This window comes from Macaca nemestrina, chromosome 10, assembly GCF_043159975.1.
Source record: "Macaca nemestrina isolate mMacNem1 chromosome 10, mMacNem.hap1, whole genome shotgun sequence".
Lineage (NCBI taxonomy): Eukaryota > Metazoa > Chordata > Mammalia > Primates > Cercopithecidae > Macaca > Macaca nemestrina.
Window position 1 is genome coordinate 81919113 of NC_092134.1, and position 19159 is coordinate 81938271.

General features: G+C 41.5%; 1 protein-coding gene across 2 annotated transcripts in view; it reads right to left on the reverse strand.

Annotated features, from left to right (window-relative positions):
- The window catches only part of LOC105474344 (solute carrier family 4 member 8), an 81853-nt gene that overhangs the window by 23688 nt on the left and 39006 nt on the right, over window positions 1–19159 (reverse strand). For both annotated transcript variants that reach the window (XM_071071699.1, XM_071071700.1), the window contains 5 exons: window positions 13985–14159; window positions 13255–13388; window positions 12076–12321; window positions 9200–9305; window positions 8435–8596 (listed from right to left, as the gene is read on the reverse strand). In XM_071071699.1, coding sequence (XP_070927800.1) covers window positions 8435–8596; window positions 9200–9305; window positions 12076–12321; window positions 13255–13388; window positions 13985–14159 — 823 coding nt within the window. The remainder of the gene's footprint in view (window positions 1–8434; window positions 8597–9199; window positions 9306–12075; window positions 12322–13254; window positions 13389–13984; window positions 14160–19159) is intronic.

Below are 19159 nucleotides of genomic sequence, written 5' to 3' on the forward strand. Positions count from 1 at the left end.
AGCCCACTTGACCATCCTGGGGCCCAGTGGCCCTTTTCTCTTCTGAACTCCTACAGCACATACATCTCAGTTGGGCATCCAACTGTTTACTACTGTCGCATATGGCACCTGATTGTTTCATGTGTTTTTCCTTCCTATCTGATGACAGATACTATCTTCTAAATTTCTGTTGCATCCCCCTAGCACTTAACCCAGGCCTGAGCAAGTAGTCAGTACAGAATAGCCACTTGTTAACTATTTGTCCTAACAGGAAACAAAGACCCAGAACTTATTTAATATGTACCTCTCATGACTGCCATGTAGGCTCACTGAAGTCTGTGTTCTAGTCATATATGGTTGTACACAAAATATCTAATTAACTGAGTCCTCCTCCCATTTATGTACCCTGTATTGAAAATGTGCCTGGCTGAAACATCACTTACAGGAAAAACCACCATTTCCTCCTGATTTGAGTTCCCTTTCTTTTCTTTTTCTCTCTTTCTTTTTTTTTTTCTTTTCTTTTCTTTTTTTTTTTTTTTTGTGAGAATAGCTTTAATTTAAAACACTTGAAGCAATAAATCCCCTATCTCTCTTTCCATCAGAGGCAAGTATTCTTCCCCCAAATTGGATGTAGTTTAAACAACAACTGTGACTAGTGAAAAATGAAACAAATACAATCTCTTTCAGGAAGCAGCATTAAAACCTACTGGGCTGGTGGGTACCAGCAACAGGCTCAGCCTCCACCAAGGCCGAGAGAAGCAGCACACTGAGAGCAGCAAGACTTGCATGGTATTTCACCCAGCTTTGGACAGACTCAACAATACCTGGGGTAGGGGGAACCACAAAAGAATGATGCCTAAAATGAAACACATATGCTCGTCTCCCTCATGTGGCTAATATCCTTGGCACCTAGAAGATGCTAGAAAAATAAGTGCAAAGGTAGCAGCTCCCAGGCAAAGCTGAGGGAAGACAGTTTGGGCCTTATTTGCTTTTGTTTTTAATTGGGGTCTCACACATACATTGGTTTTCAGGCAGAAAAATTTTCTGCTTTCTGGGAGGTGTTCTGTGCCACACAGTGCTTCGGCCTCCAGCAAAAATATTTGTGTTGTTTCTGTCTATTTGGATGCTTCACTGAATTACCTTCTACCTATGGTATTTCACTGCCTACCCCATACCATGTAAGTGTAGAGTAGCATGTCCAGTAGAATTACATTAGCCAGGCCAGGCACGGTGGCTCACGCCTATAATCCCAGCACTTTGGGAGGCTGAGGTGGGTGGATCACTTGAGGTCAGGAGTTCAAGACCAGCCTGGCCAACGCGGTGAAACCCTGTCACTATTAAAAATACAAAAATTAGCCAGGCATGGTGGTGCACACTTGTAATCCCAGCTACACGGAGGCTGAGGCAGGAGAATCACTTGAACCCAAGGAGGTAGAGGTTGGAGTGAGCCAAGATTGTGCCACTGTACTCCAGCCTGGGTGACAGAGTGAGACTCCGTCTCAAAAAAAAAAGTATGTTAGCCATATGTCTAATTTTAAATTGTTTAGCAGTCACATAAAAAATATAAAAATAAGTGAAAATAACTATAATATTTATCAAATTATCATTTTATTTAATAGATATATCTAAAATATTATCATTTCAGTATGTAATCAATATAAAATATTGATGAAATGTTTTATATTCTTTTTTGGTACCAATCCTTCAAGATCTGGTATATACTTTATGTGTACAGTACAGTGTCAATTTGGCAAGCCTAAGTTCAAGTGGCCATTTGTCACATGTAGCTATTGACTACCCACATTAAATACCGCAAGTCTACAGAATCTTATGCAAACTCTTTCAGAGTGATTTAGTGAGTGGGAAATCTCTGTGACACCGTGCAGGTCATCTTATATTACCAACCTAAGAGTGCAGAACTTTGTTTTTTTTTTTGTTTTTTTTTTTTTTGAGACAGGTGTCTCTCTGTTGCCCAGGCTGGGGTGCAATAACTCACTGTGTCATCACAGCTCACTGCAGCTTTGACCTCCCTGGCCTCAAGTGATCCTTTCACCTCAGCCTTCCTGAGTAACTGGAACTATACACGCACACCACCATGCCTGGCTAATTTTTTTTTTTTTTTGTACTTGGTAGAGATAGGGTTGTGCCATGTTGCCCAGGCTGGTCTCAAATTCCTGGGCTCAAGCAATCTGCCCGCCTCAACTTCCCAAAGTGCTGGGATTACAGGTGTGGGCCACTCTGCTTGGCCCTGAACCTTGTTTTATAACCTAGGATTTTTTACCTAAAGGAAAGGATAGAATCACAATTGTATCTACTCCCATCCCCTGGTCCTGCCCCTGCTCCCTGCTGTCTCCCCACAGAAGGCCTGTACTGATGTGATTTAGCAACAATGATACCTACAAGGTGAAAAAGACATCCTTTCTGTGATAGCTTCGTCAGCACTTGTTTGGGGATCATAACTCTGGTTGAATTAAAATTTTAAAATATTCTATAAATGTTACAAATTTAGCTGAAGGTGGTTCGGAGGCTTTTCTAGGAGGGTGTTTTAAATAGATTTGTTTTTGAGGGGGATGGTAGCAAACTAGCTCATGGACTGGAAAGTTGTGAGTTTCAAGAGTGGAAAAAAAATGAGATGATTACAAAGAAAGTAAAGACAAGTGGAGCAGAAATAGAAATGGGGTGGGGACACTAAAAATGACACAGGTCCTAAACTTGGGCGTACACTCTGTAATAATAAAAAAATATAACATCTAAATCTCTAAATGGTCCCTCACATTTCACATGTCTGACCCTAACAGTAGTAACCACAGGAAAATAAAAATAGAAGAGAATGTTAGGGCAGGAAGGGACTTCGGAGCTCATCTAGTTTAACCCATTCATTCTAAAGAAAAATGCCCAGAGAAGTAAAGCAACTTGGCCCTATCACACTTAAAGGTGGAGTCAGTGTACAACCCCAGGTGTTCTCACTATGAACTGCAGGTAAGGCAGTTCAGGTAAAGCAAATAAATTATACAGGGAGCAAGAGGCTCAGGCTATTCCCGTTGTACTTCCTGCAAGCCCAAAGTGAGAGACAGAGAAACAGGCACATTCTATCGTAGGTAGGAGAAAACAACCAAGTCAACTCCAAAATATTGAAGAAACATTGATGTAAAATGTCATTTGAACATGATTCTTCCAGTAGTCTTTTCTGTATTTTTTTTTTCCTTTAAAAGAAAATTCCCAATCTGAGCCAAATTGGATTTCTGATTAGTTACATGGGCATTTAGATCAATGAACAAAATACAAATTTTGACACATTATGTGTTCCAAAGATATGTTCATTGGGATTCCATACAAATGGAAATCAAAAGATATTTACAGGAAGAAAGTATTATCTTTCACATGAACATCTGCATACAGTGAGAACTTCACATTTATACCACCATGTCTCACACAGAGGACTCCTAACAGGCTAATAATCAGTTGACCCAATCCACGTATTAATCCACTTTTCACTCACAGATAGTATTGTCTGCACACATGTGTAAAATTAAGCAGTACATTCTAGACTTTTATTCCAGGGGAAACTGCCTTGTATATATTAAGACATATATATAAATACATTTTTAAGCAAGAAAGAAACCCATTATTTGCTCCAGTTTTTCCCAACTCTCAATCTGAAATAAAGAATAGCACTTGGCCGGGCTCATGCTTGTAATCCCAGCACTTTGGGAGGCCGAGGCAGGCAGATCACGAGGTCAAGAGATCGAGACCATCCTGGCCAACATGGTGAAACCCCATCTCTACTAAAAATACAAAAATTAGCTGGGTGTGGTGGTGCGTGCCTGTAGTCCCAGCTACTCGGGAGGAGGCGGAGGTTGCAGTGAGATCACACCACCACACTCCAGCCAGGCGACAGAGCAAGACTCCATCTCAAAAAAAAAAAAAAAATTGCATTTATACAAAACTTGGCCTTGTAGAAACAGCCCTCTGTTTTGTGAGGCAGAAAAAAGGGCAGCCATAGTACACTTTCCTACAATATGTTTAGGCATCAGAAGGGCTGAATTTCTTTTTCTATTTAATGAAATTAAGTAACAGATAAGCTATAATCTTAAATATTGATTTTATACCATTGATTTTACAAAGTTTATTTATAAAATTTTATTATAAAATTTGTATTTTGCTCAAAATACACATGCTAGCTATCTTTGTCCACTTTTTTTTTTTTTTTTGAGACCGAGTCTCACTCTGTCACCCAGGCTGGAGTGCAGTGGCACGATCTCAGATCACTGAAACCTCCACCTCCTGGGCTCAAGCGATTCTCGTGCCTCAACCCAGTAGCTGGGATTACAGTCATGCACCACCATGCCCGGCTAATTTTTGTATTTTTAGTAGAGATAGGGTTTCACCATGTTGGCCAGACTGGTCTTGAACTCCTGACTTCAAGCAATCCACCCACCTTGGCCTCCCAAAGTGCTGGGATTATAGCCATGAGCCACTGCACCCAGCCCCTTTATCTACATTTCAATCCAAACACCCAATCATCCTCCATCCCCCAAAAAGGCCTTTGCTTTGTAACATAATCGAAGACAATCCATTTTTGATGCCTGTGTGGAGTCACTATTCCATGGGGACTGGATTTTGTAAGGCTGCTTAGTATGGGGATTTCCACAGGAGTCAGCAACTTCAGTAACAAAGTGGGCTGCTTTAGGAAATCCAACTCAACATTAGAAGGTAACACCAGTAGGCATACTTGAGTAGAGTATTACTATACCATGAGCTCCCCTCCTTCTGCCAATCCCATCTGTTCCCAAATTGAAGAAAATGTCAGAGAGGAAAAGGCAGGGAGCATGCTAAACTAGGACCCACCATAGCACACCATGCTAAATTAGGACCCACCATAGCACACCATGCTAAACTAGGACCCACCATAGCACACCACCTTATACTCTTGGTTCATCATATTAGATCTCACTGTATCCTTGAAGCATAATTGGAAAGAGACGGCAGGTGTCATCACAACATTGTGCAGATGAGGTGAGGCACAGAGAGGATGAGGGACTTGCCCAAGGTCCACAGCCAGCATCCAGGTCTCCAGGCCATGGGCCTTGGACACTGCATTCCTGGCTCACATGGTATTAAGCTCCTATGAGACAGGGGCACCAGTCATAACCAGAATCCTGATTGTTCACAACTCACCACATCCTAATCGAATGTTTGTGCTATATTTCACTCAGTTGATTCTGCTTTATTTTCCTACAGTTTCTGGAAAAATCCTTTCAACCAAACAAATATATGTTAAGCAAACAGCAATAAATCCTGTTTCATTCGACTGAATAATTTGAAGTAGAAACTCCAGAGACTCTGGAATTTGGTGCAGAGCAGTAGGAAAATTATAGAATGCTATCGTTCTACTTTTCATCACATTTGAAACTCTAATTTAATCCCAGGTTGCAACTAAAATACTGAAATAACCAAAATGGAAAGAATTGTCTTTTATAACATCACATAAAGTTTCTTTGCATGTGAAATTCTTTTTTTTTTTTTTTTTTTTTTTGAGACGGAGTCTCGCTCTGCTGCCCAGGCTGGAGTGCAGTAGGGTGATCTTGGCTCACTGCAACCTCCGCCTCCCGGGTTCAGGTGCTTCTCCTGCCTCAGCCTCCCAAGTAGCTGGGATTACAGGCACCTGGCACCACGCCCAGCTAATTTTTAAATTTTTAGTAGAGAAAGGGTTTTGCCATGTTAGCCAGGCTGGTCTCGAACTCCTGACCTCCGGTGATCCGCCTGCCTCAGCCTCTCTTAAAGTGCTGGGATTACAGATGTGAGCCACCGTGCCTGGCCACATCTGAAATTCAAAGTGTCCAAAATCACACTGCTAGTCACAGCAGATAAGCAGTGAAGTCAAATCAGGAGGCGATACATGGAAAAATTGCGGAGATGAGCCTCTGGTCCCTGAAAAATGTAGAAATGGAGGCAGGCAAAGAGCTCAGAAATGAGAAAATACAAATTTGGGGCACTTCGCATGACAACTTCCAGGGAGTCATCATGTGGTACGGTAAAACAATACTATTTTAACTAAAAACAAACATTATACTTTTTGGGGAAATGACTGCTGAGAAATAGAGAATTCATCTGTCTACCTTTAGCAAAGTACAATATTATGCTGCTGTGGGCATCTGGCATTGTACCACCAAATATCACAAACCCAAGTGAATTCTTGACAGCACTTAAAGGGATAATTCGGCCCTTTTTACGCTTTGAAATATAAGTGGGAAACTAATATTTTAAACTGTTCCTGAGTTACAGTTTCATTAAAATATGTACTTGCTTAATACCAACTGCTTAGCCTTTAAAAACCAAAAAGCAAACTTTTACAGTTGGTCTCACACTATCATACACATTCACAAACTCATATTATGAATTTTTGTATGATTTAAATTAAAAATATCTTTTATTTAAAATGTTGTATTGGCTGGGCATGGTGGCTCACCCCTATAATCCCAGCACTTTGGGAGGCTGAGGCAGGCGGATCACCTGAGGTTGGGAGTTCAAGACCAGCCTAACCAACATGGAGAAACCCCGTCTCTACTAAAAATACAAAATCAGCCAGGCATGGTACGTGCCTGTAATCCCAGCTGCTTGGGAGACTGAGGCAGGAGAATCACTTGAACTCGGGAGGCAGAGGTTGCAGTGAGCCAAGATTGCACCATTGCACCCCAGCCTCGGCAACAGAGTGAGACTCTGTCTCAAAAAAAAAAAAAAAAAAAAAAGAAAGAAAAAAGAAGAAAAGAAAATGCTGTATTATACATGTATAGGTCAGAAATTATTGTGTGCAATGAAAAAAAATGCCATAAATAATGCTCCGCCCAATAGCTGATTTTCTATATGAAACACCAAGAAGGTTTTTCATTTACTGCAGGTAAGGCAAGACCACTGGCCACATAAATAGGTTTCTCTGAAGGCCACTACCACCCATTCCCCAGTAGAGGACTGGGAGCACATCCCCATTTTTGATGTACTGATGGTAGATCTCTTGCCAGCAAAATGAACACCCTTTTTAATATTATCTTCTCCTTAAACATTTATTAAAACTATCTACAATAGTGTATCATCACTAATACAAATTTCTTCTCAGTTCTATTTCAGAAGGCATCAAATGATTGTGCTCTTTTTTTTTTTTTTTTTTAACTTTTTTATTTTTGAGAGAGAATCTCACTCTGTCGCAAAGGCTGGAGTGCAGTGGTACAATCTCAGCTCACTACAACCTCCACCTCCCAGGTTCAAGTGATTCTCATGCCTCAGCCTCCCGAGTAGCTAGGATTACAGGTGTGTGCTACCATGCCCAGCTAACTTTTGTTTTTTTAGTAGAGATGGGGTTTCAACATGTTGGCCAGGCTGGTCTCAAACTCCTGACCTCAGGTGATCCACCCGCGTGGGCCTCCCAAAGTGCTGGAATTACAGGTATGAGCCACCACACCCAGCATGATTTTGTTCTTTAAATAAACTACGAATACCCAATGTATTTCTTCATATCTGACTGTTCTAACTTTTTGGCAAATTAAAAAGGTATGTGGCTTCTTCTCACTGATTCATATGTTTGAGGTTTAGCTTGGTATACTGTGGTAAAAGTACATGTAATCCAGGCCTTTAGGGGGCCTTTCTGTGGCACAAACTTTGTGGTCACTGTAGATCACCCATCTTCCTTTTATATTTTTGATATGGCAAATGTAATGGTCATTTATTATAGATGTCTCCATGTGACTGAAGGATGTAAATAATTCATGCACTTATTCTTTTCAGTGTTAACTTTCTGTGAGGAGGTCTCAGTAGCCATTCTCCACCTTCTCAAGTTCCCTTTCAAAGAAACGGCCCACGTAGCTACTCCACACTCAGCCTCTAATCTTGCCCTGCCAAAACTGGCAAAAGCCTTGTTCATAATACAAACAATGCTATCTGCATCATGGAAAGGTTGCTGAGGTTTCAACCAGTAATACAAACCAAGTCAGGAGCATGCTGGTTGCTGCAGTCATTGTCGTCAGTGATTTCATAAGCTATTTAAAAAGCCATCCCTGGGAGAAGATTTTTGGGTCCCCTAAAGTATCCAAGGTCACAACCACAATTTACTGTATTCAGGAGCCAGCTGTAGCTATTGTGTGTTAAGTGTCTCAGAATTCTGGAAATGAAACATAACAGCATTCTGGAAATAAGACTTAATAACTTTTTAAAAACCATCACTATCACCTTAACCTTAACTGGCACTTGTAGACCAAAAAGATTTTAAGTATTAACCCTTCATTCCCAACCACAGATCTACGAAAGAGGCTGCCAGACACTAGGAGAGAATGCCAGTGTGGCTCATCAGGACATCTGGAGTTCTCCACCTGGCCAATCAACCCCATAAGCAGCATAGAGGCTGAGAAAAGGTTCTGTTATATTTGATTCTAACATGAAAGAAATGCATGAACATGCTACCTACTCGGGTTGGGAAATAACGGCTCGTCTTAAACGTCTTTAAGGTGCTTGAGAGGATGAAGGTGGTGAAGAAGAGAATACAGGACCAAAAGAGGACATCAGGAGTGTAGGGTCCATGATGGCCACACGCAGATCCCATGAACTCTCCATGCATCTCCTGGCATTCCTGGAGGAACAAGCATTCCGGGTGATGAAAGGCAGACACAACCGAATAAATAGCTGTTTCCTTCTGAGTCCACCACTCATTGTCATCCATGGTTGCTGGGAGCAGAGGCTGCAAGCAGCATCCCCTTGACCTTTATGCAGTTGCGGGGTCCTCTCTTGCAGAGGCCACTTTCAAGTAGGGTGGCTACTTATGGTCCTAAGACATAGAACCAGAAGTGTTCTGAACAAATACTACTTCCAAGGCTCTGGAAGGACCCTGGCAACTTGTACTGTTCTTATCACAGAGGACCTCCAAACTTGAATACTCTTCAGCCCGACATGTCTGGATCTGCCCCCTGTCCTGCATGGTTTCATCCCCACCTACCCTTAGTTCAGGGTCACTAGGTAGGATATGGGGGGAGAAAAGAGAAGGGTAATCTTCTCCTCCTTTTATGTACAAGAAAACTTCTGAAAGGATAAAAGAAAATGAGTAAGAATTTTTTTTTAAAAGCTTTATTTCGGTAAATGCCAGAGTTTGCCAAAGGGCCACTCTTCCCTTTCACTTAGAAGTCCCTCCTCAACCTGTGGTCATAATGCTAGGACATCTGACAGCTCCAAAACTTACACTGACAGTCAGGTTAGCCCAGTGGACTTCTGCTGTCACGATGTTGTGGTCCTTCCAGTACTGGAGGGTGTGATTGTTCGGATTCTCTGGGAGAGTACACCTGCAGCTGAGGGGAAAAATTAAAAAGATTCCTGAGGAAAACAGCCAAATACTCAGTTAAATGTTTTTAGAACAACTGGTTTAAAGGCTGTCAGGAGCTGCCTTGCTGCTTCTTTGCATACTTCAGACCTAAGTAGTTGAGGCCCCTCTATAGGCCCCATCACACTCTAATTTTTCAGTTGGTCATTACCAAAGTTGGACTCAAATCAGCCCATGGATCTTGGATTAAACTGTGCCGACAACCACATTTGGCATCTGATATGCCCAGAATGAGTCCTGATTTTTTTTTTTTTGGCCTGATTTCTATCTCTTAGGCTTTTGCTAAGAAATTTAATCTGCATAGCAAGGAGGTCTCAATATCCTATTTACTTCTCAACAACTTCCTCCAAGCCTGAATATCTTATTCCCTATACCCTTCATCATGCTCTTGTTCTAGAAGTCAGAGTCTCCTGGAATCGTGACGTAAGCACTTCCTGACACTGAGTTATCTTTGGTAATATCCCACTACCTTGGCCATTCCCTGGTCACTCATGGTGGAGCCAGACCTAGAAGCTCCATTAGCTTCCCCAGGCCTCCTACTCCAGCCAAACCAGACCAGACCAGACCACACCGGTGCCATCGGCCACCATGTTTGTTGCCTCCCAGTCCTAGCATGCTTCATGCACAACCTGGCTCCCAATATGGTCAACTGACACAGCCATCCCTACTAACTTCGTATGATCTGTGAATTTAATAAACATGCCTTCTAAGATATGGCATGACTGAATTAAAATTCAAAAAGCTCTCAACAGGTTAGAATAATAGGAAGAAATAGACAAAATGAAAAGTAACAGGGAAAGCTAAAAAGCCCTATACTTAGGTTTAAAAAATCAATTCAAAATAAATAAACTGTGGTACATCTAGATAATGAAGTATTATTCAGTACTAAGAAGAAATGAACCATCAAGTCATGAAAAACAGAGGACCTTAAATGCATATTACAAAGTGAAAGAAGCCAATCTGAAAATGCCACGTACTGTATGATTCCAACTATGACATTTTGGAAAATTCAAAACTATAAGGACATAAAAAGATCAGTGGTTGTTAGGAGTTGGGGGGAGGGGGAGAGCAACTGGCAGAGCACAGAAGATTTTTAAGGAAGTGAAAGTATTCTGTATGATATTATAATGGAGGATACATGTCATTATACATTTGTCAAAATTCACAGAATGCACAACACCAAGAGTCAACCCTAATGTAACCTATGGACTTTGGGTGGCAATGATATGTCTGTTTAGGTTCACTGATTGTAACAAACTTACCACTCTGGTGTGGGATATTGATACTGGGGAAGACTGTGCCTGTGCTGGGGTAGGGGGTATATGCAAACTCTCTGTACCTGCTGTTCAACTTTGCTGTGAACCTAAAACTGCTTTAAAAAATAAACCATTTTTTAAAAATCAATTCCATACATATTAACATAAAATCATTTAAAGAGTTGAGGAGCTCTAGCTTCACATCAGCGCCATATGAATTAACAGTAGAATGCGACTTAAAAAAATACCATCTTGAGCTTTATTAACAAAGAATTTGTTTCTGGAACCAAAGTCTACTCAATCCAGGGCTGGTCAATTTGCCTGTCTTCTCAGATAAAAGCCTCATAAAGACAGATCCTTTGTCATGTTTGCCACTATGTTTCCAAGGCCTAAAACAGTGCTTGGTACATAATAAGTGCTCAATAAATATTTGTTAAACAAAGAAAATAATGATAAAAAGAGGTCAAAGAATGAACCTTACAGAAATGAGAACTCTAATGCCAATAGGAGCCAATTCACTAGGCTTTGAAGATGATACTCCGTAATCATTGTTACTTTCTAGTAAAATAAAGTTCTAGTAAATTTTTTATTAATTCTGATTTTTAAAAGGTTAATGAGTGAATAACTAGAATAGATGAAAGTGTATCTGCGGCTTGTTCGTAGATGCCTCCAGACAGTGTACTCTCTCTTCTGAGATAGTTTCAGACTGAAGTTGTGCATTTCACAACCAGATCCTCCACATCAGAACTGTACAGCCAGAACTTGATGTACAGAGCTAAGGGAAGAGGATCTTTAGTCATAATTTGGAGAATACTATTACAGAGAAGAAATGTTTATAGGACCAGAGTGTCCTAGATGGTTGAAAACACAGCCAGATACCGTGTTTCTTTTCCAAGTGATCCAAACCATATTGAACACATAAAGAAATCATAATTTCTTGAGTTGAAATCTAGGAAGTAAGTAGGCTTCTGGATCTTTATGATACAGTGTGAGACACTTCTGCATCTGAAAGGAATGATTAATACATCTTCACCTAATAATCCCTAAGAGTTGCCTGTACATACTTTCAGAGAAAGAGAGTCCTTCATTTCAACAAAGGAGAGAGTCCATTCTCTCACTTGATAACATAGTCCAGAGGTTCACAAGTCCTTGCAAAAAGAAGTTCCTCCCCATAACTAACTCAAATTCTCCCTGTTCCATTTGCAGCCCATTTTTGTTTCAGTGCCTAGAACCAAAAGACATGGTCTGGAAAGCATTTCTTGAGTCCCCTCTGTGTGACTTCTAGTCGATCTTCTCTGTCAACACTTTTGATTGTTCTCCTCTGACAGCCCTCCAACACTCCTTGTCCATATCTGAGATCCATTTCCCAAAGGGCAAGACACTTCTTGACCAGAAGCTGTAAGCACTGCCTAGCACTCTACATCAGCAATTAAACTCAGGCCCTTTGCTCAATTTTTAAAAATAAGCAGAAAGCACACTTACTAATAGAGGCTAAGGTGGTCCAGCTGGCTGTGCATGTGGATGGGGTAGGTCTCTGCCAGGTGAATCAGTTTTTCTATTGCTTCATAGATGAAAATAATGCAAATTAGGGAGGCAAATGCTTCTTCAGTGAAACGGGTAATGTAGCAGACAAGGGAACTGGCATCAGTTGCCACAAGGACAATACACAGGAAAGCGGTCCACAGTCCAATACAAGCTCGCAGGGAGAGGTATGAAAGAGCATAGTCTCTGAAACAAGACCAAAGTTCATCAGAAAGCGCAGATAGATGGCATTAAGAGACAAGGAGTCAGAAATGTGGTTAATTCATCTCATCTAAACCAGCACTGGAACCCAGTTTATCCCTAATTCTGACTGTATTTTAATTCTAAATAATGCTCTGGCACAGTTATAATACAGATTTGCCTCACAGGATATGGGCAAGGATATGAAAACTGAAAAAAGAAATTGTCTCATATACATTCCTGCCATTACTACCTAATGTAATTATGATCTTATTCTTGCAGTTAAAAAAAAGGGGGGCTGGCCCTAGTCCCATGAGCTGCTACTTGAAATATAAAAGGAAAAAAGAAAAGATTATATAGGAAAAGTTGGGAAACCACAGCACTCGTGTGCCCCACTACCGCTAGCAAAAAAAAAAAAAAAAAAAGGCGGGGGGATATGAGGCCAATAACTCACAATGGAAATGGAGAAGTTTGAATTAGCTAGGGAAAGTCTTTTTAAACATAAAATGTCAAGACTTCAATAATGGCTGAGGAATATTAATCAAACTCATTAAGAATAGGAGATCTGAGGCCGGGCACGGTGGCTCACGCCTGTAATCCCAGCACTTTGGGAGGCCAAGGCGGGCAGATCACAAGGTCAGGAGATCGAGACCATCTTGGCTAACACAGTGAAATCCCGTCTCTACCTGCACTCCAGCCTGGGCGACCGAGCGAGACTCCATCTCAAAAAAAAAAAAAAAAAAAGAACAGGAGATCTGCTATTTTAGGTATGGTGCTACCTGGGGGCAGGACAACAGACCAAATTATGGTCTCCTTTCAGGTTTCTTCCAATCCAGATGATATTGTCTGTCTGTACTGAGTTTTAATCCTGGCAACATTTAATCCTGGCAACATAATCACTAAATCTGGTTAGGGTTTTCAGAAAAACAAATGTCTTACTTGCAGAATTTGAACAAAATCTTTTCAAACACAAGCACTGGCCCAGTACTTCCCAGGATGGTGAGAGCCTGTCCCGCAAACAAGGAATAAGCAATCCCAGTCATGGAGGCTCCAAACAAGGATTCAATTGCACTCTGAGAGGAAAAAAAGCCATCACTGAGTCCATAGCCCATCAGTACAGAGTAATGTTGGCTTAGCTACATTCCTGACTTTGCTCTCCTGTGTGCCTTGATGGCCATTTGCTTGTATTTCATCTTAGCAAGAGTGATGTGCACACACCATCTAATACTCCTATAAACAGATACTACTTTAATAATTCAGGTGCCCAGGTCCATTGACACATGATTCCTTAACTAACTCCTATTCTTCAGTGACTCAATTCGGTATTTGAAAATATATAGAAAGCACAGTGATACCATTCACACTACAAGCTCACATATAGAGTCACTTTAAATCTTATTTTAAAATGGCATCAATATATCCAATTTCCATCACTGAGGCAATAGAAAATTCAACTAGGCAACCAGCTACTGAAGCCGATGCTCAAGCAGAAGAGTCTGTTCTAAAGAGAGGACTGTGTTGCTCTTTGGTATGATGTCAGAAGACCATGGTAATTCAGAGGAAAAATCTTCAGTCCTAGACCAGGTAATTTCCCCCACAGTGGACTTGGCCGCCGCCACAATATTTTAGGTCTTGTCTGGGACCATTAGAAGTGGTTAAAAGTCCTTACTATGCGTCCCTCAGTGGCTTCTCCAAGCAATCCCCCAAAGGTGATGACAGGTGACATGCAGGCACAGTACAGGAACAGAAAGGAGGCCAAACACTGTAAGCTGAGTGCATCCCGGTAGTCACTCCAGTACCAGGGGGCCTTCCGCTTGATGTCCAGCACCAAGCCCCCAAATAGCCTGTGGAAACACAATAGACAGGCCTCTAACACAGTCCCTCTTCCCTAAAAGCATGTAAACAGCACACATTTGAAAGCATTTCAAATGTGCTCTGTTTTGACGTAAGACTTTGGCTTCAGTTTGACTCCAGTACAGATATCTCTCTTTGGTCAGCACAGAGTCTCTTTGCAACCAAGGGTATGACTTATGGTATATTTAAATGAATACCCTAAACATACAAAGAATTAATTTAGATATGCGTATTATCCATTCAATAAAAAGTTCAAAAAAATTAACATGAAAGCAAGTATTAGCTTCAGACTTTAAATTCTGAGCTGTTAGGAGGAAATGTGCAAAACCAACTTAAGATATTAAAATTGCTAGTTTTATTAAATGTTTTCTAGATAAAAAGCCCCTATCACATGCACTTTCTTACTCTGAACAACTACCTCCCTTACTTGTGACAAATGTGTATAATAATTCATTCATGCAATTGACAAGTAGCAGCAGATACTTGGTGCCAAGCACTGTGCCAGGTACTGGAGATGCAGCAATGAGCAAGACATGAACAGCCTTGCTCTTCAGGACCAAGTCTAGCGCAGGAGACAGGCAGTATTGTGAGGGTGCTATGGTCGCATAGAGCAGGGAGGGGCATTTCAGCCATGACTTCAGGGAGGGACTGGGAGTTAAGTAGATGAGGCAGAGGGACCAACATGGGTGACACTTAAAGGTGAGAGTGCTTGGTGGATCAAGGTGCTGAGAGATGTGAGTGGATAATACAGTGCGAAGGGTGAATGCCAATAGACAAGGCTGGAGAAGCTAAGCCAAAAAGGCCTTAAAAATGGTTTTATTTACTATTATTATTATTATTTTTTGAGACAGAGTCTCGCTCTGTCGCCCAGGCTGGATTGCAGTGGTGCAATCTCAGCTCACTGCAAGCTCCACCTCCCAGGTTCACACCATTCTCCTGCCTCAGTCTCCTGAGTAGCTGGGACTATGGGCGCCCGCCACCATGCCCGGCTAATTTTTTTGTATTTTTAGTAGAGACGGGGTTTCACTGTGTTAGCCAGGATGGTCTCAACCTCCTGACCTTGTGATCCGCCCGCCTCAGCCTCCCAAAGTGCTGGGATTACAGGTGTGAGCCACCGCGCCTGCCAGAAATGGTTTTAAGGAATTAAAACTTTATCCTAATAGCATGTCAAGTTACTGAAGAACTATAAACAGAGGAGTGACATAATCAAACATACATTCTGGAAGGACCACTCTGTGGTAGTATGATGAATGGAACATAGATTAGGATGAGAAGTGGATGGATTCAAGAGCTAATCAGGAGGTAGAATCAACAGGACTTGGTGGCAGGACTTCAGCGCCCTTCTCCTCTTCTCAAAGATAAGACAGACCAAGACCAAGATATCCCACACTAAGGAGGAGATGTGTTCCCAATTCAATCACTTTTTCTAAGAGTGGAGTAACTGCACCAGGGAGAGGGCTGTCAGGTGAATAACAAAAACAGCCACTCAGCATTTTATAGCACAAATCACCTGGTTTCTTCTACCAATCAATGGCATAGAAAAAAAGGAAGAGGGACTATTACAAAATGGGAGCATAATAACCAAATGCAAACTTTGATTGACTCCTATGTCAAACAAATGAACTCTAAAAAAGATGTTGCTAACACAATCATAGAAAGGTTTAATAAGAATGGAGCACTAGACAATGTACAGAATGATTGCTAATTTTGTTAGGTTGATAATGGTATGATAATTTTTGTAATGTCCTAATCAAAGAGATGCATACTGAAGCATTTACAGGTAAAATGTTGGTGATTTGGTTTAAAATAATCTAGAAAACATAAAAATAAAATTAACTGGGAAGAAACAGATGAAACAAGATTGGCAAAATGTTGATAATAGTTGATGGGTACCTGGGGGATCATTAAACTATTCTCCCTTCTTTATGTTTGAAATTTTCTATAACAAAAAGCTATCTTTAAAAAAGCACACAAGCTACTCTCTTATGGAAGGAGACTTGGTGAGCTCTCTTTCCTTCTCTCACCTAGAAGACTAGAGGAGTATGAGGAGGCCTGGGATCTGTATGCCAGGGGAGAAGATCCAGCCAGCCCTTTCTCCTGGAACACTCTCTCTCATCTAGCTAGTACAATGGGTGTGCAGGTGGACACAGGACAGACACTTACCCACCTGCTCTTTTCCTCTGGTTCTGGTGGGTATAGTTGGGTTCACCTTTCCTCAACTTACAGCAGTAACATCATAATCTAGGTCTGGGCTTAAGGAAGAGAAGCAAAGCCAGTCTTGTGATCTGCCCTAGTTTTAGCCTATCTGGCAAACTTAGCTTAGGTAAAGGAGCTATACACATGATCTAGCCTAAATCATGAGGCCTCAGGGTTTGGGGCCAATGCTTCAGTTAGTAATAAAGTGTCACTTTGTCTTGCTTTCTCCTCTAGGTAAATAGCCCCTCAATACCTTGCAGGCAGCAGTAATTTAGCTGGGGTAAGATTCAAGTATTTCTGGGTTCTTAGCTAACATAGCATCTTATTATCATGTGATTATCACCTCTTCATTACCAGTCGTCTTCCTCTGGAGAGCATAATTCTGTGAGAAGAATCTCCCTGTATAATAGTGACCCCCTACACACACACATACACACACACACACACACACACACACACACACACACTCTGAGGCTACCTGAGATGCTGCCATGAATACTCAGCCCCTAGACACAGGAGGAGAGGAGTGTCTGTGAGCAACAGACAAAAGATTTATGTGAAATGGATTTCTGAGAAGCCATGAAAAGGGAAGACATCTATCTGTCTAGCAGTGATTAAAAGGCAGGGAAAGATCTGAGCTCTTATGGATGGTATAACTATAAATTAATAAAATAATTTCTGAACACTTTATGAAGTCAGCCTCATACCTCATTCATGCATAAAATCAGACTATGGTTGCACATCCACAACAGATATTCATCAGGCATGGATGCTTCTTTCTGTACTTGGGATTTCCTTTCCCTTTCAACACTGTCCTTCACATTCAAGTTTTCTGGGGCAGGAGGCACACAGGGATATGAGTTTAATTTAAGCTTGATGCAAGAAAGGACTTACCCGTGTAGAGGGTCACTAGGCTCTGGAGCATAGACTTAAGGAACCCTTCCCTGGAGGGCTTTAGAAACAGGCCAGCTATCCATTTGTCTGGTATACTTTGGAAGAAACCTGTTTGAAGTGTGCGGGGATCATCCAGATAGCAGCTCCTGATTCTTTTTTCCATTAACCCTTCCCAAAAGTGGCATCTCCGATAAGGGACAGAAATCTACCCTGAAAAGACCCTTTCCAGAGCACCCTCCTTGCTGTGGAGCTTGTGGCCTAGGAACACTCTAGTCATACTTTCTTCTTTGTTACTTATGGCACCCCTGCCTTAGTCAATTATCAGGGAGGTTTAAGATCTGTCTTAACCCTGGCTTGAAGGGTCATATCATACAGAACTCACAGTACCATTTCAATTTTGTCTTCTTTCCCACCTTCTTAGAGTCTACTTCACCCTGCCTTCAAATACTTCTCCATCCAACAAGGATAATATTCCCCAAGATGTTATTCAAGTTTTGCTCCAAGATTGTGCAACATGGCATGCATAAAGCAGTTTTGCATCTCAAAGAAACACAACTAATAGTCCAAAAAATTATAAAACCCAGGCTAATGTGGTTTTAATATGCAGTCCAGGAAAGTACAGAAACGTACAGAATGTCCACATGCAAAAAAAGGCTCACATTTATCTCCCACATAATTTGAGACTGAGAAAGAGCCCAGAGCTGGCCTGGAAATATGATCTTCGCAGCCATTATGTCACCTTGCCTAAGGAGCTACAATGGGAGGAAGGTCATATGGCTTGAGGCCCTTTACTAAGGGCTCTAAGGAAAATGACAGAAGCTCAGAAAGAGGAAGCATCTCCCATATGAAGCAGAGCTAAGCTCTGAGCCCAGAGCTTCCTTTTAGCTTTGTCAGTTCCAGAAGTTCCTGACATGACATTATGGGAGAACTCCTTCAAACTCCATTTGATTTTGTGAGTTAAGATACTTGCGGTTTGTGAATAAGCATATGATCCTGGCAATATGGGATTTCCTTGGGGACATCAGATGCCATTTCCAAGATCTTATAACTGTTGAGATCCAATATAATGGTCTCCCAAACCCTCAGGTGGAATTGATTATAAGTGACCCCCTCTCACAAAGCCTGGGACGCTAATCCATTTGTTTTCTTTGGCACCAATAGCAACCTAAAATCTCACCTCTGCACAGATACTGGTTTGAGGAAAACCTTGTTGCCCTAAATTCTACTACTTTCAAACTCTTAAGTTCCTAAACTATGGATACCCTTTATATCCAAAAGATAAATTATAATTTTGAAATATCAAATCCATACTCAAAACCTTTTCCTGAAAAAATTACCACCTCCTCTAGGAGAGTCTCTATCCTGGAACCCCTTCTGAGGACACATGCTTCCCTTGAACTGCCTCTCAATACCAGGCCTCCCCACCCAATTGAGACCTCTCCCAACTTTAAAGAAAATGTTTTTTAAAAAGGGAAGGCTGCTCCCTCTTTTCAGTGGCCCTTCCATTGCAAGCACTCCTTCTTTCCACCAATGCTCCCTCCCAGAGCACAGCCATCTTCCCCTACCCTCCAACACATTTTTCCTACCAGAAAACATGCTCCTCGTCAGGACACTGCTAGTCAAGTGCCATTCTCTCCTGTTTCTCTGTCTCCTCTCCTGGTTTCTCCCTGGATTTCCAAGATTGGAAAAATAAAATGCTTTCCACAATTCCAAAACAACTCTGAGTTTCCACTGGGTGGAGTGCTGAGGATAGAAGAGTAAGGAAAGCAACCTCAAGCAAGGAGGCAGAAAAGAAGAAAGCAAGGGGTTAGAGGACATAAAAGCTGCTTTCCATAATCTGAGTCCTGCCCTGAGAATCTCTACCCAGCAGAACCTTCTTAGACATAGTACAGCTTAACAG